This window comes from Cyprinus carpio, chromosome B11 (assembly GCF_018340385.1).
Source record: "Cyprinus carpio isolate SPL01 chromosome B11, ASM1834038v1, whole genome shotgun sequence".
Taxonomy (NCBI): Eukaryota; Metazoa; Chordata; class Actinopteri; order Cypriniformes; family Cyprinidae; genus Cyprinus; species Cyprinus carpio.
In genome coordinates, this window is record NC_056607.1 from 21,542,475 (window position 1) to 21,567,087 (window position 24,613).

The 24,613-nt window shown below is 37.4% G+C and overlaps 2 protein-coding genes across 2 annotated transcripts; both read right to left on the minus strand.

The window, feature by feature from the left end:
• Positions 1 to 1,416: 1,416 nt before the first annotated feature.
• On the minus strand, positions 1,417 to 22,628 carry LOC109070879 (CREB-regulated transcription coactivator 1-like). The gene is made up of 12 exons (XM_042734568.1): positions 22,415 to 22,628; positions 20,828 to 20,944; positions 19,322 to 19,447; positions 19,177 to 19,238; positions 18,975 to 19,078; positions 17,632 to 17,737; positions 16,116 to 16,434; positions 14,699 to 14,896; positions 14,533 to 14,619; positions 13,489 to 13,575; positions 12,663 to 12,837; positions 1,417 to 3,279 (listed from the first exon to the last, which is right to left on the minus strand). Exons 1-12 carry the CDS (start codon positions 22,622 to 22,624, stop codon positions 3,068 to 3,070), a joined length of 1,803 nt encoding a protein of 600 aa, XP_042590502.1. The 5' UTR covers positions 22,625 to 22,628; the 3' UTR covers positions 1,417 to 3,067.
• Positions 4,551 to 6,403, minus strand: LOC122138943. Its single transcript, XM_042734569.1, has 2 exons — positions 4,821 to 6,403; positions 4,551 to 4,622 (listed from the first exon to the last, which is right to left on the minus strand). The coding sequence occupies exon 1, from the start codon at positions 6,296 to 6,298 to the stop codon at positions 5,201 to 5,203; it is 1,098 nt and encodes a 365-aa protein (XP_042590503.1). The 5' UTR covers positions 6,299 to 6,403; the 3' UTR covers positions 4,551 to 4,622; positions 4,821 to 5,200.
• Positions 22,629 to 24,613: the final 1,985 nt, after the last annotated feature.

Genomic DNA, 24,613 nt, shown 5'->3' on the forward strand with positions numbered 1-24,613 from the left:
TAAACACATGCAGTCTGCCCACATCTCCTAATGTTTCACAGGTTAAAGCAACAAACAGACTGAGCCCTTTTATCGGTTTGCATTGGGAAGTCACATATATATATATATATATGCGCTTCCATAATTGTTTTCCCTCTGAATTATCAGTGCAATACAGAAAACGGTTCACAAAGAACACCTTCACGATAAACTGGGGTGGGGGGGGGACGCATGTACAGGGTCGAACAGTCGGCATTCTCAGAAGGTAAAACAGTCCAAGTTTCAGCTGAAGTTTCCAGAAGCAGCAGCCAAAAGATTTAGAAGAAATGCACATACATCAGTATGAAAGCTGCCGTATCTTTGAGATTTCTGACAGGATTTCAGATGGCAACCCAAGATGCAAGGGCCGAGCAAATCGACAGGGTGGGGGAACGAGCCAGCTGAAGATATCAAACATGCTACAATCGTGAGAAGCGGAAAAAAATGCTACCGTGACTGAAAACGAACAGAAAAACCAGCAACGTAACAGATCAGGAGAAAAAACAATAGTGCTTTGGTCAAGCATTGTCAAGCAGGTCATTTGGTGTAATGCACTATCATAACACGGAGCCCCATAAATACATTCTGTTCCTAACATGATCATTGACGTGGTAAAATGACACCACTAGCATTAACTAATACATGCACGGTGTCTCAGGGGTCTACATTGGTTTATGTGCAGTGAAAAGATCTTTTTACTGGAATCAGCCAAGCTAATGAAGACTTCAAACCAAAAAGCTAACGAAGACCTCGTTCTAAAGGTTTTTCTCATTTTGACATGCAGCCGTCATATTCCAGTGATAAGCTTTATGTACACTATTTTCAGGAGAGAAACGCGCTCATGGTAAACATGAAAACTGAATGGCACAGTCTGAAGAAGAAAAACTAAAGCGAGTATTGCAGTTTTTGTTACGTCTAAATAAACTACAGTGTATCCACCATCTGAGCCAATCCCTATTTCTCAGCCCTAAATATACTCTTCATATTCAACCAGAAATATTCCAGATTGTTGGTTGATTAATGCTTTTAGATTGCATAGGAATCACAAATTGGATCTGCACAGTTTCAAGAGTTATTTCCTTCAAGGACCCAGATGATCAAAATGTATCTGACTGAACCAAAATTACTAAAACTTTAGCAGGAAACATCTTGTTCAATTGCCAAAAACTTCACCTTGCTATTTATCCCCGTTTTTTAGACTGACAAGTTAGGTACAGTGGGGTCCAATAAATAAATAAATAAAATAATAATAATAAATTATATATATAGGATATATATTCTATGGAAGCTTGTTTTCGCCATGGGGTAAAAAATAAAAAAGGTAATTGTGACTTTTTATCTCATAATTCTGACTTTTAATCTCTAAATTCTGAGTTTGTCTTGCAATTCTGTTTTTTTTTTTCTTCGACTTTTTATCTCCCAATTTTGACTTTTTCTCGCAGGATCATGTTTACATCTTGCAATTGTAAGACATCTTGCAACGTTTTTTTTTTTTTTTTGCTGAATTATAAATCAGAATTATGAGTTATAAACTCATAACTGCATGAAAAAAGTGAGATTGAGATTAAGATTGTGAGATTAAGTCAAAATTAACTTTTTTTTATTTTTTATAGCAGAAACAAGCCTCTACAATTATCAATGCACCAGTTTGATGAAAAAATAAATAAATAAATCTCAAAATTCACATTGGAATCCTAATATATCATTCTTATCATCCCCTTTGCTTCATTGTTTTTAATACTTTCAACTCCAGGTTTGAACCAAAAAGCTGTGTTTTTTGGACCCCACTGTATATAGAGATCATAACTGTGTCACTGAATTGTAAATGAGTGATTCCTTAATTCCTTCCTCTAGCTTGATCAAGGTGCGACAGGGCTTGAACATACGCATGGGAATGACAAACACAAACTCCCGTAAACAGCACAGAATAAGGAGCATTACTCTCCCCAAGCCAGATGACTGACATCAGCTTCACAACAGAACCTTGAGTTAAGTTTGGCAGTACAAGTACAAACTATACAGCATTCAGTATTAAACAAAATGGCATTGTTAAAACAAGAATATCGAGAGGAGAACACTTCGGAGACGATTAGAAAAACACATTAACAGTTAAAAACAGCATTTTGTTCATGTAAGGCAAAATCAGGTCCTCTCACAGTGAAGTGTTCAGCAGGTTTCTGCAGCAGCTCGAGGGTCACATATTTACCGACCACCATTGAAACATACATTTCAGCCATAACAGACCTTCAATTCGAATAAATAATGTATGCATACAGAAAGTCACGCGACAGTCCACAAAAACACCAAAAGATGGGTCACATTTCTATTTAGAGACTGCTGTCCTCCTGCAAGAAAATTGTTACCGAAAGAATTAAACCGATCGTGACATCTTGAGATGTTTGGAGGATACAAAAAATGCAGCAAAACGAATCGTTGTGGAAGCCATTTTGTAAAAGCAAACTTAATGCCTTCCGGCGTACAATGAGCAACGCTCCCTTAAACCCTTGATACACAATCTGGGGGAGTAGTGCTCCTTACATAAATATGATTAAATAATATATATTTATATCTTTAATTAAAAAAATAACTATAATAAATACAATCTAAATAAATATGTCGATTTCACACACATCATCACACAGATGGATATTTCTTTAAACACATGGCATAGTTATGTAAACATTAAAAAAAAAGATGAAATTTGGCAAATACGAATATACTAATAAACACAGGATGATCCATGAAATCAAAAGGACGAACAACCAAAAAGGGATAAATAGAAACCGCGCATTGGCGACTAGCCAAAACATGAATATGTGAAGAGAGTGGATGGTATTGCGCATTGGAAACTATCCAGTGTGGATACAGCACTTCCACCTCCACCACCCCCCAAACCCTGGCTGCCGCCGCCTTCACCGGCCCCTGGCCACGAGCGGTTTGGCAGCATGCTGTTACGTGGGTGTTTGGGGGGACGTGGACGGCCACTGACCAGATGGTGAACAGAGAGGCCATGCAGAGAAATGTCTGGCTTCGAAGTGCATTCCCAGCTTCACAGTCGATCCATGCGGAACGTGTCCTCCGTGGCCGGGTCGGCGAGAACCATGTCCGGGTCGTTGAGCATGTGCAGTCCGTCCAGTGTCAAGGGGTCGATCTTCAACTCGTCCAATGGGAACTGAGAGTCTGCGTCAAAGCTGACGTCACCAACGCTGGCCAACGAGCTGGTGAGGTCTTTGGAGAGACTCGGCGGAGATTCTCCCGTCACTAATGTAAGACAAATCAAACTGTCAGCTGAAATGCTTATTCCTGGGAACCAGTGTTGGGAAGGTTACTTTGCAAATTACAAGTTACCTTATTTAAAATGGATTAAGTATTGTAACTATTTTTATTACTTAATTCAAGTAATGTAATTGGAAAAAAGTACTGTAATGCATTGTGATCGAGCGGCAACTTCCCGCTCTCTCTCTGAAGCCAACAAGGAAGTGACTAAAACTGCAATTCAACGACTGGCCACTAGAGGCTGGCTCCAAAAGGGAGTCAGTCCCATAGACTTTACAGCAGAAAAACTTGTGTTTACAGCCTGGTACAAAAAGTGGTTTTGGTCTATATAGCTAATTTTGCCCTTCATGAAAACTGTGAGGTGGGTGGATTTTTTTTATAACTCATCCGTTTTTAAATTATATTAAGCCTTAAAGTTCTGCATAATTAAGGGCGTGGCCACTTGAGTGACAGGTGGATTGCCACTGCTGTCACCACTGTCGTGCTATGTGGGCGTGTTTTCAGCAATCAGTTCCAGCCTCTTTGCCCATTTTCAATTATCTGGGAGTGACGTGCTATGATGCGCTGCCAAGATGGCGACGGCCTGCTCCGTCCAATTTGAGCTTCAATAACGCTCTTCACAAATCTACTGGTGATGTCACTACGTCCATGTTTTTATACAGTCTATGGTTGTGATACTCTCTCTACAATGGTGGCGGCGCACCGCTGCAGATGGAATGAGGAGGAGAAGAGTTGTTGAATAAATCTGTTATTTTTGTTTTCTTTGCGCACAAAGTATATTCTCGTAGCTTTGTACACTTACGGTTGAACCACTGACATCACATGGACTATTTTACCAATGTCCTTTCTACGTTTCTGTGCGTTGATCGTGGTAGTTGTGTTGCTGTCAATGGAGGGTCAGAGAGCTCTCGGATTTCATCAAAAATATCATAATTCGTGTTCCGAATATAAATGAATGTCTTACGGGTTTGGAACCAAATGAGGGTGAGTAATTAATGACAGAATTTTCATTTTTGGGTGAACTAACCCTTTAAGCAAAGTGACATCTAGTTATGATAGCTACTAGCTAGTGAAGTGTTGCTCATGTAATTTAAGTGCAATTAGAATGTAACTAGTTACAGATAAACATTAATAAAGCTGGCTACATAAAAATACCATTATTATATAGATGCATGACAGCTCAGCTTAAGTGATAAAATGTCAAAATTACTTTACATTACTTGTAGCTCCCCCCAGTAATTTCACGAGCACAAGGATTCTCTGATGACAGGCGATTTATTGACTGGTTCACCATGAGGATAACCATCCAATTCAAGATGCCGTGAGAACTAAATATACAAAAATAAAAGTTACAATAAAGAATATAAAAGGACATAAATAAATCAAATAAATAAATGTTGTCTTTGTAAACTTTCCAAACAGAGTTAAATTCACTTTAACAGCAAACTATAGTCTTTGTATATCACTCTTTTCCACACAGCAACACAATCCACATTAATCACATACAATATAAATGACAAACTTACTTCATTGGCTGCTTATTACCAAAGGAGAACTTAATCTTACATCTGGTAATATTTTCTGTAACTTCAGATGAGTAAATGAACTTAAATGCTCTTTAGAAACGTGGAATACAGCTTCAACTTGCCATGCGGTGTAGACAACAACTTCCTGAGTTACACTGTGCTTTTCATAATAAAAGTCTCCACTAAAACAGTTCTTTACAAAGCAGTTCAAATTAAAGGTCTTTAACAAAATAATAAAATAAACATGAAATATTAACAGACTTCTCTGTCAGTTACACTCCCACCAAAGCACTTTCTTGTGATTTTGTAACTTATTGACAGTACTTTTAATCAAAAATATTATGGACTAACCCAAGGAATGGTAGACACAAGGTAAACTTTTAATCTGCTTCAATCAGGGTAACTATTTTCTGGATGGGCCTTTCAAGGTAAGTCGGTTTAGTAACACGTTTGCCCTTTTTATCCAGTGTCGAATCACTAATCAATAACTTCACTGTTCTCACACAGCCATCTGTACCACTGTGCACTTCTGTTACCTTCGCTAGCTTCCACTGACTGCGTGGAGCTGTGTCATCTTTCAGAATGACAATGTCATTGACCTTTGCATTTCTACGATGCTTGTGCCATTTCTGCCTGTGTTGCAGGTTTAGAAGATATTCTTTTCTCCAACGTGACCAGAACTCATTTGCTAAATACTGCACCTTACGCCATCTTTTACGAAGATAAAGGTCTTCCTTGACAAACTCTCCAGGTGGTGGTAAAATTATTGAAGTCTTCATAGTCAAGATATGGTTAGGTGTAAGAGGCTGCGGACCAGATGGATCATTCAGATGCTCTGTGGTTAAAGGTCTGCTATTCACGATAGCCATGACTTCATAGAGAAATGTTCTTAGTGAGGCACTATCAAGTCTTTGAGCTGATTGATCCAGAATGGATGTCAAAACACTTCTTATTGTCCGAATCTGCCTCTCCCAAATGCCACCCATGTGACTGGTTGATGGGGTGTTCATGATGAATTCACAGCCAAACTCCTTTAGGCGTTCTTGGTTAATTCCCTTTAGTGCTTCAGCAAATTCTCGTCTTGCACCCACGAAATTAGTGCCCTGGTCAGATCTAAGTTGACGCACAGGTCCACGTATGGCAATGAAAGCACGCAAAGCATTAATGAATGCGTCAGTGGATAAATCATCCAGCATTTCTACATGGACCGCTCTGGAACACATACATGTAAGTAGAAGCCCATAGCGTTTCAACTCCTTTCTTCCTTCTTTGACGCAGAAAGGACCGAAACAGTCCATCCCGCAGTATGTGAAAGGAGGGGTTGTCTCCATACGTTCCTGAGGAAGATTTGCCATCCTTTGCTCTTCGGTGCATCTTCTCAGTTTCCTGCACCTAGTGCATTTGTAGATATATGAAGACACTGCTTTGCTACATCCCAAAATCCAGAAACCGTTTGATCGCAGTTCATTTATAGTCATTCCTCTCCCTTGGTGATACACTTGCTCATGATAATGTCTGATGAGTAATGTTGATATATGACTATGTCGTGGGAGAATTGCTGGGTGTTTCACATGTGGGTGTAATGCAGCAGCCCTCCCATTCCTGTTGGATAGCCATGCTCATCTAAGAAGGGATTCAGGCGATGCAGAAGGTGTGCTGGGATGAACCACTTAAAGATGAGTTTTGTTGACAAAAGTGGGAAGCTTGGCTTACAGATCTGCGAAACCTGGCTGATGTGAAGATTCAGAGGTGCTTATTCTCCTTGGACTCGACCTTTAAGGAAGTTGGAGCGTTATGAGTCTTCATAGCTTTCTCTGACGCTAGTGCTTCGGGATATGGAGTCGAATGCACATATCTCAGAGCTGTTTGGCATATCAGGAGATTTCTTTGCTCCTTGGTTATGGGCAAGGCCAGAGTTGCTCAGTTACTAAGGTTACAACCATACCAAGGCTGGAGTTATCAGCGGCAGATAGTTGCTGTACATAATCGGCAGGGTTGACTTGCTCACAAAGGAGCTGGAGAAGCCAACCTAGAAGAGTACTTCTGGACTGACTCAAAGACATGAAATCTTTTGGGTACATTAATAATGATGCCAAAAGACTTTCATGTGGCTTGTAGCCAACCGCTGAGCAACGCATCAAACAAAGTACAGATTCTAAGCAATGGTATGGTTGTAACGTCTGTAAGAGCAAACCCTGCCGATTATGCGTCCAGAGGCCTTACATCAGAAGAGCTCATATCTCTCCAACTGGCATTCTCCAGGACCAGCACTAGTTTCTGTGGAAAGATGAAGCTCATGCCCAGAGACTTGTTAAAGGTGAGAGAGATCATAGACAATGACCCAGTTTCGCAGATCGTAAAAGCTCCCAACTTTCATCAAGATAAAACTCAAACAAAAGAAGAAAGATCATTGCTTGATCGACTTCACAAGTTTTCAGATTGGACAAGAGTCTACAAAGCCAAGTGGGTCATATACAGAAGCCACTGTTGACAGGATTCCTCTTCTAGTGAGTGGTTCTTAACGAATACTCTGAACTGGAAGCTGTCAGATCTGATGCACCATTTCACACCAAGTGCCCTTTCCATGTGAAGCTCACCCAAAGCCAAGTCATGTTCCACAACACTTTTAGCACATTCTTCCTGAGGAATTGACGCTTTTACTTCTTCACTGCTTGACACAAATTTATGCAAACGAAGCTTTCCTGTGCTACAAAGTTCTCTTGCTTCCTTCATCAGTTTGATAGCTTCATCTACAGTTGAGACACTTGTCAACCCATCATCGACATAGAAATTCCTTTCTATGAATCGAATGGAGTTTTCACTGAAGCAACCACGACCTTGAGCAGCAATATGCTTGAGGCCGTAATTGGCACACCCGGGTGATGAGGCTGCACCGAAAAGGTGTACTTTCATCCTATAAACTTGTGGCTTGGATTCTAGATCTCCTTTCTCCCACCAGAGGAACCGTAAGTAGTCTTGATCTTCTTCCTTCACATGAAATTGGTGAAACATGCGCTCTATGTCACACATGATTGCCACCGGACCCTTGCGGAAACGACAGAGAACACCTACAAGGGTGTTTGTTAACTCTGGACCAGTTAGCAAATGGTCATTGAGGGATGAACCTTGGAACTTTGCTGAGCAATCAAAGACTACACGGATCTTTCCAGGTTTTTTTGAGGATGATAAACCCCATGATGGGGAATGTACCAAGCAGGGTTCTTGTCTGTTTCTTCAGCTGGGACCTTCTCAGCATCTCCTCGAGCAATTGTCTCATTCATGAAGTCTACATAGTCTCTATGGTATTTCTCGTCTCTTTTAAGCCTTTTTTCTAAGCTTTTGAGGCGATGAATAGCACATCCTTTATTATTGGGCAAATTTGGTCTGTCTTCTTTGAAAGGCAAAGGCATTTCATAATGACCATCTTCTTTGTGTCTGATGCCCGTTTCCATTTTTGACAGAAAACGTAGGTCTTCTTGAGAAATACAATTATCCTCTGCTGCTTTCTCATTGAAGTCAGACTCAAGAACTTTGATGACATTTGGTGGAGTTATTACTTCCTTGATCTGTGTTCTACAGATGTACTGAACTTCACTTGTAAGATTGAGAGAAGACTGTAGACTTGGCAGCACTTGTTTCACTATTATGCGATGACTCACTCCAATAGCATCCTCGTAGTCTACAGAGAAATTGCCACAGCCAACAATGCTCCAGCCTAGATCCGTTCTTTGAGCAAATGGTTGATTTTCTTTACCAGACACAATTTCTCTAGGAAGGAGAGCTTGAGGGCAGTTGTAGCCAATCAGTAGGCCAATATCACAAACGTGTTGAGGAGCAATCTTCTCAGCTATATGCATTAGATGAGGCCACACTCTTGCAGTTTTGGGTGTAGGAATGTGGGTTCTGTTTGCAGGAATGAACTCTCTAGAATATGTTACTGGAAAAGAGATCTTCTTATCTGAATAAAATCCTCTCACCTTTAAACCAATTATCTTTTGGCATGGAACAACTGTACTCTTGGATACCATAGTTGAGAGCTTCAGCTGCACAGATTCCTTCTTTGTGTCAAGAGCTTGAGCTATCTCTTCCAGGATGAAGGTTGTATCACTCTGGGTGTCAAGAAGTGCATATACCAGAACTTCATGATTTGGTTCACTGGTAGCTGATACCCATACTGGAACAATTGTGGAGGTATGAGTATTATTTACATCCTGTAATACTCGGTTGGATGTTGCTTCACTTGCGGTTTTTTATGCTGTACAAACTCTGGGTTTCTTTCCTTCAACTTCTCCTTTGACTGACCTGACTGTGGAGTCCTCTTTGCTTCCTTGATACGATCCTCATGTAAACATGATGGGTGCTTCTTCTGACACTTCTCACAGACACTCCTGTCTTCACAGTTCTTTGAATGATGACCAGGATTCAAACATCCAAAGCATAACTTATTAATTTGGACAAACTTGACTCGCTCTGCAACATTCTTCTCCATAAACTTACGACATTTGTGAATACCATGTCCTGGTCTCTCACAGAAGGTACATTTTACAGCATCTGCTTTTTCTCTGGATTGTACCGTTAACACTTTTGCTCTAGTGTCTTGATTTCTTGATATATTTCCTTTTCCACTCTCATTAAACTTCAGTGCATGTAGTGATGTCACTGGGTTACAAGCTATCTTAGCTTCTCGTGTTAGAAACTTTACAAACCGACTGAAGGTAGGAAATGTCTTAGTTTCTACTTCAATTTCTATGACCTGACGATTCCACATTGAGGCTAACCAATCAGGAAGCTTTGAAAGGATTTTCTGGTTCTCATTACAATCATTAAGGACTTCAAGACCCTTAATCTGAGACATAGCTGCTTCACAGCCTCTGAGGAAGTCAGTAAATTCTCTCAGCTCAACACTGTCCTTGGAACCAATCTTTGGCCATGAATTAAGCTTGTCTCGAAAGGCTTTAGCAATGACGAATGGGTTTCCATACCTTTCTTCTAGTATGCCCCATGCTGCTTGATATGCTGACTCTGTGCCTAGCAGGAAGTAACTTTCAATGGCCTTCTTAGCTGGTCCTTCCACATACTTGCGTAAGTAGTAAAGCTTCTCATTCACTGGTATGTTTTTTCTGTCGATCAGAGTTTGAAATGAGATTTTCCAATCACTATATCTGAGAGTGTCTCCATAAAATGTTGCAGGTTCGGGTATAGGAAGACGACTTGAGCTGATGGATTCTGTTAACACCCTAACAAGGTCTGCAGTGCTGGCTTCTTGATATGATTTTGTTGAGCTTTCCTGTGGAGGTATGCTCTGTAACACAGAGCTGCTTAACTTTGGTACATGCTTCTTTTTTACAGATGTGCAGTCACGAAGTAGCTGTCTTGTTTCTTCCTTTGAGTCTTCATTCTGCTCATAGACTTGCATTCGTGCTCTTGCAGCATTCAACCTTTTTATTGTCTCCAAGCGCTCAAGCTCTCTGCGCTTGTCTTCTAATGCAATCCGTCTAGCAGCATTTTCAGCTTCAATCTTAACACGTAGCCTAGCTTCTTCTTCTTCTCTTTCTAGTCGTCGCTTCAATTCTTCAGCTTCTTGTTCTGCTATTCTCCTTTTGTCTTCAGCCTCAAGTCTTTGTAGTTCTTCCAGTTCATGCTCTTGTTGCTGTAATATTTCTAATGTTGCTTCAGTTGCAGCAATTTCTGCAGCAGCCTCTTGTTTTTCTTAGCGGAGGAAAAACTTGAACCTCTGGAGCTCAAACTTGAATTGTCCATACACTGAGAAGACCTGGAATGTCCATAACTTGATTTTGAGGCTATGGATGAGAACACCGAACCTGTATCAATACAGCATGCTTCTGGTCTAATAGGATCTTGACCCTCAACTCCCTCACCTAGACGACTCCACGCAGACTCAACTATCATTTTTGTGACTGCTCCACAAGTGTCTACTCTACGGCGAGTATTACTGTCTGGATTAACATTTTGTCGCAACTCTTCATAAGCAACATTTACATCCTTTGAAGAATCACTAATTGCATCTATGAGGCTGCTCAACATGTCACTGGAGAGACGCCCCATTAGTCTTTGTCTAGCATCTCTAGCAAGAGTCTTCCATTTTTCATAAGAGCGTTGAAAGCAATTTTTAAGTTTAGTCAGCCTTTCATCATGTAACTCTTTACCTTTCTCGGTAAATTTGCGTGCTCTTTGGCTTCTTCGTGGTTCTTGCTCTGTTGTGTCATCAACAGCTACTAATGCTTGTGTGTCTACACATTCTTGGGATTCTAGCTGGTGCGGTGATTGCACAGTATCTGTTATATTTTCTTTGCCACTCTTAGCAGACTGACCACCTTCTGCCATTTTCTGTATCTCTTAGTTATACTGACTACTCTAATTTAATAATTGTACATGCAACGTGAACTGTACTGAACTTAGGTAAACAGATGTTCCTCTCTTAGATTATTAACTCTGGTTAAAGTAGTATTTTAACAGTTCAATCACCTTTAAATTAAACTTGTAACAAATTCAGTAACACTTAGATCAGGTTATTTTTTAGGCTTCTTCACAATTATTATCTTACTTGCAGCTTGAAACGTGCTCAAAAATGACTTAAACTTGAAAAGATAAGTACATAACACCAGCACTTCTTTAAACACTGTACTGAACACTTAAAGAGTCTCTTTTCAGCAAATGGCAAGAATAAGTCCACTTCAAGCACCTTAACTTGAACTTGGTTGTGCTTATCTTCTTGTTGGCCTTAACTTGACAATGCCTTTAAACTCTGTGCATATGCATGTCACTAGATTCTTGGTTACCAGTGTATACAATGCTTGTAGAATCCAGAATGATGGAACTTGGAGTTAACTTGATGCTCACTTGATGGCTGTTTGGAAATGTTCCTTCTCCTACCAGTGAAGAGCAGATGAATTCTCACTGTAGCTCCCCCCAGTAATTTCACGAGCACACTGATTCTCTGATGACAGGCGATTTATTGATTGGTTCACCATGAGGATAACCATCCAACTCAAGATGCCGTGAGAACTAGATACACAAAAATAAAAGTTACAATAAAGAATATAAAAGGACATAAAATAAATCAAATAAATAAATGTTGTCTTTGTAAACTTTCCAAACAGAGTTAAATTCACTTTAACAGCAAACTATAGTCTTTGTATATCACTCTTTTCCACACAGCAACACAATCCACATTAATCACATACAATATAAATGACAAACTTACTTCATTGGCTGCTTATTACCAAAGGAGAACTTAATCTTACATCTGGTAATATTTTCTGTAACTTCAGATGAGTAAATGAACTTAAATGCTCTTTAGAAACGTGGAATACAGCTTCAACTTGCCATGCGGTGTAGACAACAACTTCCTGAGTTACACTGTGCTTTTCATAATAAAAGTCTCCACTAAAACAGTTCTTTACAAAGCAGTTCAAATTAAAGGTCTTTAACAAAATAATAAAATAAACATGAAATATTAACAGACTTCTGTGTCAGTTACATTACTAATGAAAGTGCTTGGGAAACACTCAAAAAAATGGGGTTTAGCGCTGGAAATACTCAGTGTTTGGAATTATTGGTTGCCCCAAGACATGTTACTTTGCAAAAGCTGATTTCACTGAACAAACTAGAAATTTAAGTGAAATCCTGTTGGAATAATTAACAAGAATGATTACTGTGTGGGGGCGTTAAAGGACCTGGATAATGGATAGACCCGAAAAAGGTTGAGAGGCACAGGTATAGATAAAGACCCTCAGTGCAATTATAAATGCACCACTCTGACATCTCTTGGAAAGACATTTGCGTAGAGAAGTTGATGTTGAAGCGAAAGGCACACAATACCTGTGAGAATGATGTTGGGGATGTTGCCATGGCTACTGTAACCGAGCTGCTGTGCGTCCTGCTGACCGCCGTGGCTCCCGGTTAGACCCATCATGGCTGCTTGTGTGTAGTTCAGCGTTGAACAGTGACTAGAGCCGCCCGGATTCTCCATCATGTTCATGTTGAACTGCTCCAGTTCACCATCAGCATGAGAGAGTTGTAAAGTCATTTGAACAATAAATGAGATAAAAAAATTGTAACATATTATAGAATTGTAACATGTTATACATGCATACATACATACATACATACATCTTTATTTATTCATTCATTCATACATACATACATACATACAGGCCATGAAACTGTATGTGCATTATTTCTTAAAAATACAGCAGAACAACTTGGTAAAACACATCTATTTGCAATTTTTTTAATGCATTTATTATTATTTTTATAATTTCACCAAATTCTAAAAAATAAAATTAATAAAGAAATATTACTATAATACTACTAAACTGTATATACATAATATGCATAACACATATGCATTATAATAATAATAAATTAACTAAATGATTAATTCTAAGATGTACGCTTTTAAATGACTCATATGAGCTGAACCGCATAATATCATTTATGATCTAAATCAGCATTATGTGTCCAGCTGTGTTGTGTGTATTGTTGAACATGATCATTTGTATAGTCAGTAAGAACTAAGTCAGCCTTGATTTTCACATGGTAACCTCATGTAAAATTTCTGCAACAGTTTTTTTTTTTTATAAAAATGTATTTTTATCTTAATTAAAAAAAATGTAAAGAATGATTTGAAATGGAGCACATGTACCTGGTTTGATAGGGCATTGGTCTGTCTGGATGGAAGTTGCTGATCATAAAATGAATCTCCAAAGATGCTTCCGACCACCTGAATATGCTGTAAAGACACACATTATGAGCAAAACATCTGAAGAAAATTAGCCACATACTGAATACTACTACTGATCAAAAGTTTGAATCAGTTATGATTAATTTAATTTAATGTTTTTAAAATAAGTCTCTTGTGCTCACCAAGGCTGATTTTATTTAGTCAAAAAAAAATACAGTAAAAACTGCAATATTGTGAAATATTATTACAATTTAATTGTACAATTTTTCTATTTGAATGTATTTTAAAATTTAATTTATTCCTGTGATGCAAAGCTGATTTTTCAGCATCATTACTTCGGTCTTCAGTGTCACATGATTCTTCAGAATTCATTCTAACAGGCTGATTTGCTGCTCATTTCTCATTATTATCAATGTTGAAAACAGCTGCACTGCTTAATATTTTGTAGAAACCATGATACACTATTCAAAAGTTTAGTCTAAGATTTTTTTTTAAAGATTTTTGAAAAATTAATACTTTTATTCGGTAAGGACATTTAATTGATCAAAAGTAAATACATTTATATTGTTAAAATGAGGTCTATTTCAAATTAATGCTGTTCTTTTTCAATTTGTAGTCATCAAACAATCCTTTATCATGATTTCCACAAAAATAATAATAAGATATGTTTCTTGAGCAGAAAATCAGCATATTAGAATAATTTCTAAAGATCATGTGACACTGAAGATTGGAGTAATGATGCTTTGCATCACAGAAATACATTATATTTTAACATTTTTAAGCATATATCAGTTTTGTTTAATCAATTAAATTCAGTATTTTTGTTATTATTGTATTTTTGTACTTTTTTTTTTCCAAACATTTGTCCAGTAGTGTATGAAAGACTACAAAGTGAGTGAGTGTACTGAAATAGGCGGCAATGCAGAAAGAAGTACACACTGAGAGGCCAAGAAATTATAAAAAATCATCAAATTAAGAATGAAAGCATAGAAGTGTTATGCTCACTTGTGGTGAGCCGCCGGGTGAGAAGCCCTGATTGGACACTGGAGATGTGGGTGACTGATTGGCTGAAGAACCGGTCTGACTGCGGTACTGTTGGGAGAAAGAGATACATGTTTGAATAAACCATATCAACCTAAAGCAAACTGTGTACAGCAGAAGAAAAACATACCGAGCTGGGAGTTCCGCTTGTGGCTGTCTGTGATTGGCTGGTGGTGTTGGGGGAGGAGCTTACGGTGAGAGGCGGGAGGCGTATAAGACGAATGTTCTGAGGGAAGCTGTGTGGCTGTTTCTGCAGGTCGTTCAATAAACTCAGCAGTGAATACTGAGACAACTGCTGCTCAAGAGACAGGCTGTCCATCGTGATCGACTATGACAACAACAGACCATCAACAAATCAGAGTATTCATACTCATATATTTACACTAATTCACTGTCAATGATCCAGGGTTATTTATAGTTCACTAAAACTGAAACTAAAAAAAAAAACATAAAAAACCCATCTTCGTTATTTTTTAAATAAAATAAGCATTAACTGAAATAAGAAAGTAAAAGATCTCTGTTGCCAAGGAAACATTTCTCAATTTCATTTAGTTTAACTTAAAACACTAAAATAACTAAAACTCAAGTTTAAATAAAAATGAATAAAAATTATTTAGACACATACAAAACTAACTAAAAATGACAAAAACACACAACAAACTTACAAAAACTTTCAAATGAAAAAATTCAAATTATTAGTAGAAAATAATAATAGAATAATCAATCAAATTAATGAAATGCAATTATAAAGCACTTCACGAAAAAACTGCTTTCAAATGATAATTTTAGATTTTGTAATCTCAACTACTTGATTGTTTGTTTTTTTTGTTTTTTTTTGGGGGGTGGAATAAAATGGATGCACCCATATTAAATTTCTCTGCCAGTTATTCAGAATTGAAATCTGCAGGTACCAATACTTTGGTTTTTTAAAGTAATCAATCTCTTCCAGCTAATGCTGTAAACTATACAGGGAAGCCTGTCATTTGGTACACTGCTATAATATTAGAGGTTAAAATTAACAACACAGCCCAAACTACTACTGATATGTATTTTCAGATATAATAATCACACTCAAACGAAACTGAAATCTTTGTACAATTCAATTAGATATTAGTACAGGTTTTCTTTACTTGTCTTCATGACAGATTTATTCAAACATACATATAATTATCAGTAATTAGGCTCCTTTTTAGTGTTTTTTTTATTGCTTACTAACCAACTATGAACTGATGTTCATTCATATATATTTTGTGCTATACCTTATAAGTGGTAGCTGCTGCTTGAACTGAGGTTCTACAGTGTTCTGGACAGAATAGAATCTACTCTCATTATTTGTTTTTAAACAAGGGCTGATAGGGAAGATAATTGCTTTTATAAGCCATACTGATTATTGGCCAATACATTGGTGCATCCCTAATTTAAATATTAGAAGCAGACGTTCTTGGGACCTCATTGATTGCTAGAAATGAAATGATGATGCTTTAATCACACATATTCTGAATTCAAACACAAGCCATGCTGTCTGGGCAGGCTGGAGTCTGGCTTACCTGTGCGATGGGTATCTGGGGGGAGACGGCAGGTGGCAGCGTGGGAGTGGGCGGCTGTGGGCTGATATTGGGCGAGGGGGAGGGAGGGGAGGGAGGGATGTGACTGGCAGCACTGATGCCCAGGTGTGTCAGGTTGGTGGTCAGGTTGTTGGCGCTGCTGGAGCTGGATGTAGGGAAGGTAATGGGGTCATCTGGGTCCAGCGGGGTGGGGAGAGGAGGAGGGAACTGGATGTTTGTCAGATCAGGTAAGGAGCCGCCGGTGCTGTGAGCAGCTGGCATCAAAGAGCTATTCATTTCTTCATCAGGAGATGGAAATATGCTGGAAATATCAAACAGAATATGCAGGGAGATGCTATATGATGCAACACTTCTGAGAGAGACACATGCAAATGAGTAAATCTCAGTAATATATTTATCATTCAGAGGTTAAGGTTTAAGTTAGCTTAATATAACATAGTTGTTTTGAAATTAAGATATATAACAATAAAACACAATAATGTCCCACCCAAATATAACTAAATTGAAAAACAATAATATGATAATATTTGAACAATATATAAAAACATTTTTTTAACATACAATGTTAATTAAATTTAAATCGAATATCATTTCAACTCAAAAATTGTATTTAAATTAGCTTTAAGACAGTATAAAATATATATATACTTTCAGAACTAAAATTATTAATTTTATTTCATATTTAAGTAATAAGAATTTGGAATTCATCTCACAATGCAAAAAAAAAAAGTCATTAAAATTTAATTTCTATATTCACTTTCTATATTCTGTCATAATACCAGCCATTAACATTTTAGTAGCAATTTATAATAAAGTCCTATTAGTTAATGTTGGTAAATCCATTAAATAACGATGAGCAATGCATGTGTTACACTTTTTTAATAATCTTTTTTAATGTTAGTTAGTAAAAATACAACTGTACATTTTTAGTTCATGTTAACTCAAGTCCATTAAACGATATCAACAGATGCAGCTTTAGATTTTTATTATGTATTAGTAAATGTTGAAAAGTCAATTTCTGAAAAGTAACTCTTGATTGTTAATTTGTGTTCACTAATGTGATTAAAATAATAACTAATATTAACAAATGGAGCCTCATTGTAAAGTTTTCCGAAACATTTTTTTCCTCTCTGCGAAACTGCATTAAAACTTTTATTTTTTCATTATGGAGGAATAATCCAAAATAAAACAGTATGTACAGTACAGTATGTCTGAATCTGTCAGAGTTATAAGTCAGAGTTTCATTCATACAGTTCAAATAAAGCTGTGTAATGTTGCAGTTCCATTGGCCAATTATTTACCCAAACTATATTTTATCATTTCATTTTCCTTCAGAACATTTTTACCTCAATTTGGCACATGGTGAGTGTCAATTTAGGATCTAAAGGATCTAAAGTTGCAGCCACTCTTCGTTGTCTCTACTCATGCTAATTCAAAGGTTAAGTGTTGCATGATTTCCAGCACATGCGGAATTTTTTTTTACTCATGATAAACTCACTTAATCCCAGGAACGTCACATGACTCTGTATGCAGAGATGCTTTGGGCTCATCTTTCTCCATCTCTGATTCAGTGTCCTCTGTATCTGGAGGGGTGAGCAACAGCACTGCAGAAAGAGAGGGAGATATGGATGAACTCCTACCAGGTCACTGTACATGAGAAAAAACATGTCACAAATACAAGTGACAAATAAAGTGTACAGTTACACCATAATTAAATTAAATAATTAAATTAAATAATTAAAGTTACACCATAATTTCAATATTAATTCATAGAGTACTTATGAGGAGGCACCAATATGACATTTTACAACATAAAAATGTCAAATTATCTGATATTTTAAGAGACTTAATGACCTCGACAGTCAGTGAGGAGGATCTAGGGGTCCTTTTCTTTTTTTTTTGTGCATGTTTCTGCATGTTAGTTGAACCACATCATGACTTTTGGCGGACAAAAGTTTTTAAAACATTAATAAGCAGAGAAATGCTTTTGTTAAAGGAACCATTCACCCCCAAAATGAAAATGTTCTTATCCTCAGGCCAGTTTGTTTCTTCATGGTAACAGTTTTGGAAAATGTAGCATTCCGTCACTTGTTCACCAGTAGATCCTCTGCAGTGAATGGGTGCCGTCGGAATGAGAGTCATTAAAACATAACAAGTAATTCACACCACTCCAGTCCATCGATTAATGTCTTGTGAAGCCAAAAGTTTCGTGTTTGTAAGAAACAGCTTCACCATTAAGGCGTCATTCAACTTTTAAGCTGTCGCTTCTGGCCAAAATCCTTAATAACACTCCTTCCAGTGAAAAACATCCGTCCACTATTGTTCTCTAACATCAAAATCCACCAACATATTTGTTTAGAACTGTTTTTACTTGTAAAAAGTGCATGATCTGTGCATATTTCTCTCTTGATTCAGGTGAGACTACTTTTTTTTACTGGAGAAAGCAATATTGTGTATAGAGGGTTTGTATTTTAGTCGGAAATGATTTGGTTAAAAACGTATTAATAGATTTGCTTCTTACAAACACAGAGCTTTTTGTTTCACAAGACTTTGACTGATGAACTGGAGTGGTCTGGGTTACTTGTGGATTATTGTGGTGTTTTTATCAGTTGTTCGGATAATTTTGGATAATTTTATCAGTTGTTTGGATGGGTGCCGTCAGAAGGATCCTCTGGTGAGCAAGTGATGCAATGCGGCATTTCTCAAAAACTGTTTTAATGAAGAAACAAACTCATCTACACCTTAAAGGCCTGAAGATGTATTTGAAATGAAAATGAATTTTAATTTCATGCAGCACAGCAACAGCAAACAAAAATGGGGAAATAAATCCCAAATTCTTACATGTTTTTACTCCTTTCGACTGCAGTTCCTGAGATCCACCGACAAAAGTGTCCTGTGGAGCTGGATTCACAGCGCTCTGGTGTAGAGCTGAGTCAGAGTTGGTTCTGCAGCAGACCAGCAGAGGTGGGAACATGTAAAAACACTCTGATTTATGACCTCTGAGCATGTTTTGTTGATTAGGTTATGAGAAAAGCTGCTTTACCTTCTCCAACTTGTGTCGGGAGGTGGTGACAGATATACTGAGCCATAGGGACAGCTGTCAATGTAATCAGGGTTAAGGACAATGTCTCACACACACGTGTAAAGTTGAGTAAAACTTGGCTGTGTCTAATAAAGCTGAAGGATATCTGACGTCCATGCTTGTCCACAGAGAGAGGTCTACGATGTGGAGAAGCGATGCGATTCCAGTCACGATACACGCGGTCCACCAGGCCGTGATGTCGGGACGTCCGACTGGTGTCTAAAACCGTCGTCTGTAAAAGAATCGGATTTGTTTAAGTGATCTTCAGATGTGTTTTCACAAGGCATCGGGACTTTTGCTGCAGTGTTGGGCAAATAAAAGCACAAAACCGGCTCCACGCAGAAGATGGACTAGCAGTATGAAAGCTTAGAGCGATGAGAACATCCCGTACGTCCTTATGTCATAAATGAAGAGCAATGATAGAGAAGGAAATGACGCATGTTTCCATCAACTTTGTTACATTTAACTAATTCATAAAAATGTAAATCTTTGGCTAATAACTTTGCTTTAAAAGATGATCCGGGCCATTCCTACTACACAGTGTAAAAATAATTTGGACCTTTAATCCACACTTAAAGATGTCTGGACGTTTTTGGACTGAATAACAGAATATCAAAGCAAGCATCAAGAAGAACATTTCTTAAACAAAACTCACAAAAATATGTTTTTAGAAGTTTTTCAGAATTACTTATTTGATATTTTGTATCTAATGCAATGGCACTGAGACATTTTTAAGTGCGGAAGTGTCAATTACATTTTGGGTCCTAATACTGGACTAATATGAGTGTCCCTATGAACTAACTTTTAAAATGCTAAACTGCCAATTTCTTAAGAAACATTACAGATGTGTGTTCATAGGTTTTCTTTCTCTAATCGAAATGTTCTTTTGTTTTTTTTAAACATGCCTTTGGCTTTGATAATATCGCTAATACCATATTTTTCTGTCCTTAACATAATTTTCCATCCAGTTAGACTTTTGTAACATCCCTTTAATTAACAAAAGTCTTAACGAAATCATCTTGCAAGAATTTTTAGTTGACAAGATTTTGATGGCGAAACAACAGCACAGACTAAAACTATTAGCCCCACTCTAAAAGCTGTTTTTTTCCAATTACAGAACTCGCTTGACAATATAGAGAAAAAAAACATAAAACATACCCTCTCGTAAGCGAACTTTAGCTTTTATGTCCACTCTGTTAGGCTCAGTATGGGTAATTGCCAATTGTGTATATAGTTATAATAACTAGTTATAATTTAGAGTTAAAGTGTCTTTTCAATTCAGTTTTCAATTTCAGTCAACTCTATTAAGTTACAAAGTTGAAAAGGTATTGTATAAAAGTGTGGCCACTTTGTAAATAGACCATTTTTGACCAACTTGAACATAAGCAAAATCTGCATAGAGAACTATTTCGCCTTTTGAATTTGCCTGCAAAAATTCACCGAGCAATGGTAAACGTGCCCGCACCTTATGAGGAATGACCCATCGAATGCACTGAGTGTTATCCAGTTAGGATGTTTATGAAACTGTGATTAGATCAGCTGAAGGGAAATTCATTCATAAAGTGACAGCATAGTGTGTACGACAGAACTTATGAAGTTTCTAAGGTCTCACCTGAAAAGGGAGGTCAGTGTTGCTATTTCCAATCTGATTGACATTGGGCAGTGACCCTCCATAGCACTGAGCTCGATTCTGGCCTAGTTGCAAATACTGGGTCTTCTGTAACTGCAGCTGTGCAAAATAACAGTGCGTGAAAAGCAGCAGTGAATGACGTAATGAACGCATGAATGAAACGTAAACCAGATACCCTGGCGTAAAACACTTCATCATGTGAAGAATGAGAAAAGCAGACCAGTGAGAGTTAATAAAAAGTAGCAAAACATGGGTATCGACGCACACTAACATATATAATATGTTCAACACCAACGAACAGACTAATAGCCTTGTAGTAAAAAAGTGAAAATAGAGACTGGAGCAAACTGCCCAAGCATTGTCCTCAAATTAATATTTGTAAGGGTTAGTTGATTTTTTCATTATTCTATATTTTATTATTTTTATGATTATTGGTTAATTTTTCCCCAGGAAAAAGATACAGCTCACTTAACATATGTTGACCAATGTTTATTGACACTGACTTGAGAAGATTTTTTTTTTCTGCATGCAATACTCTTGAAAGTAAAATAGCACATTCAACAAAATGTGTAAGTTAATAAATAACATAAACCAAATAATAATGTAAAAGCAGAATTTAAATTTTTTGGATAAATTATAATGAATGCGACAATTTGCCCTGACCTGACTTTGAAATGGATCCAGACTTATTTTTGTATCACTGATATGCTTTTATAGATTTTGTTAATATATTGAATTAGATTTTATTTTTAGATTTTTTGTGTTCACTTTCATTTTAATTAAATGAAAGTTTTTATTATTTTTAATGTTTTTAATTCATTTAATTTTTAGTTTATATAGTACTTCAAATAAAAAATAAATAAATAAATAAATAAATATTGCCTTTTAAAAATTCAAGTATTCAAGTAAATTCAAGACAAAATTCGAGTATTCAAGTATGTTTTTCAAGAAAATACTAAATATATATTTTTAAAAATGTTAAAATTCCACGTATAATTCAGTGTTTCTGTTTTTTTGTAATTGTTTATGAAATTTACAAGCATTTTCTAAATTTCAGTATTGGCAACTATATAGACTATATATTTTACATGCTTTCAAAGGATTTAGTTTTTGTATGTATTTGTTTTACCCAACAGCTTTCACAAAAACATGAAAATCCTAGTTGGACAGACTTTATCAAAATATAAAACCTTTAGTCTTTAAATTTAAAATAGTTACTAGGATATATATCGTGTGACAACTTGCCCCGGGCGATGAAATTTTGTCATTAAATAAGTAGCTTCTGATACACACAACGAGAAATAAAAGAGCGAAAAGCGACCACAATGCATTTAAGGCCGGAGCAGGTCTCCGCGCAGATGTGCATGACATCTGTCCAGCATCTCTCTCCAGCAGCAGCAGCATCCTCAGCATCTCCCGTTACGCTCAACCACGGGAACATAACAATCGTGCTTCACCGATTTGTCACGGATCTCAGGCGACAAGAGAGCTCTTAAATCAAACACAGGCTACATCCTACATAGCAGCTGCGCTATGCGCGCGTTAAGCCGCCGTTTCTGACACACGTACCCGCGCTGCTCGCGTGATGCTCAGGTCTTTCATGACCTCCTCAAACGCCGCCGTCTCCTCCGCCTGCTTCTGGTTGTGCAGGGCGATTTTCTCGCTGAATTTTCGAGGATTGTTTGAGGTCGCCATCTTCCGTTCTTCTCCAAAACACAGAGCGTTGCGTGAGACGCGTTGTGCGCGGCGCGGCGTCATCACGGGAAGAGTTGTGGGCATTGGAGTCCACCTCATTGATAAAGCGCACGCACGCACGCACACACACACTTCGCAATCTTTTTTTTCCTTAACATAACCTTCTCCGTCATTTTTGGATGTGCCTTCTCTCAGTCTCCGTGAATGGAGCGTGTCACAACCGGCTCACAGAAGAAATAAATGTATAGAAAGCTTGAAACGTCTACTACGAAGCAATTCAAAAAACAAAAACAAATCTTTAATTATGCAGTAGTCCGTATGAAAAGGTGCATTTATCTATGAAAGGCACATCCATTACTGTGGAGATGGAGAGACGGCGCCTGTGTTTGCAGCCGACACTGACTGAGAAAGCACTAGTTTAGTAACAAATAATTAACATGTCTTATTTCTTTTTTTCCCGACACTTTCATAATCATTAGGCTACTTTTGCCTTAGCTTCATGCGTGCGGAATATAGGCTATTATAGCCTACGCCTAAATGCACATTAAAAGATGGTTTAGTAGGTTGTTATATTAATAATAGAAGGAGGACGTCCAACCAGATATAGCCTAGTTAATGGTGAAAACTGACAAATTGTACCAGATTTTAAATATCTTGGAGTTATCTTTGATTCTCATCTAACGTTTGAAAAGCATGTTAGAAAAATTGTTTGTGCAGTGACACCTCAATTTAGAAATGTAACATTTGTATGGAGTCAGCCTTCATTAGAAGCTTCAAGAGACGTTTTGAATTCTTCGATCTTTTCTCATTTTTCTTTAATTACTTCATGGTCACAAGCAGAAAATCTACTAGACCTTTATACTTTATACTAAACGTGCCTTGTATAAAAGTATTTGACAAGAAACCTAACAGATATCGTCATTTCATTGTTTGATTATCAATAAGTTTTTTTTTTTTTTTTACTTTTGACAATTTTGTTGTGTTTTACAATTGTTGTTTAATGTACAAAATTGTTAACAATCTTGCACCTTCACCCTTGAGGGAATTTGTTTTCTCTTGTACTAAAAATATAAGACCAGAGCTTCGTCAAGAGGTGACTGTGCAGCGAAGTTTAGAGTTACTAATTTTGGTCGTTCAGCTTTTTCTGTAAGGATTGTTAATAACTGGAATAATTTACCACTTAATATAAGACAGCGTTCCACATTAGCACAGTTTAAATAAAAAAATAAAACAAAAAAAAAATATTAAAGGGGTCATCGGATGCCCATTTTCCACAAGTTGAAATGATTCTTTAGGGTCTTAATGAAAAGTCTGTAAAGTTTGGTTAAAATTTCTCAATAGTAGTGAAAATTTTTTTTTTACCCTGTCAAAAACAGCTCTTTTCAGAGCAGGCAGTTTTGTAGCATTTTCCTTTAAATGTTAATGAGCTCTGCTGACCCCGCCCCTCTCTTCCGAGCTGCTCTCTGAGGGACTGTTTACTTTAGCCGCATTCACCGTGAAACTTGAAAACCTTATACTCACTTCTTCTGTTGGTGAAGCTGGATCAGGAATGATTTGCGCGAACATAGATGCATTTAGGCAGATCGGGGGTGCATTCCCTTCATGTCTGATGTGTTCTACTGTGTATGCTGCGTCTCAAATGATTTGCTTAAATGTAGACTGCTGTGTTCATTATTACATCCAACAACAGAACACCTCAATCACTTAGGAGTCATTCTTGTCTACATCTGATCCGGCGGTGAAACAATGGTGGACTGATGACAGTCACTCAGGGCGGGTCTGAGGTAAGACGCCAGTCCAGTCTGTGCTGAAACTAGGGATATGCCGGAATCAAATTTTCCTGTTGCGATTAATTGATAATGTTTTGTCACGGTATGCGGTATTATCACGGTATTGAAATTAAGTTTTAAAAAAGTGGTCATAATACAGTATAACAGGTTAAATAACTTTTTTCTTATAACAAAAATAACTGAACAGTTAAATACAATAAAACAATACAAAAAATATATTTAAAGTTACAAATTTTACACCGATTAAAGTGCAAAAGAACTTTAAAGACCCATAGGTATCACT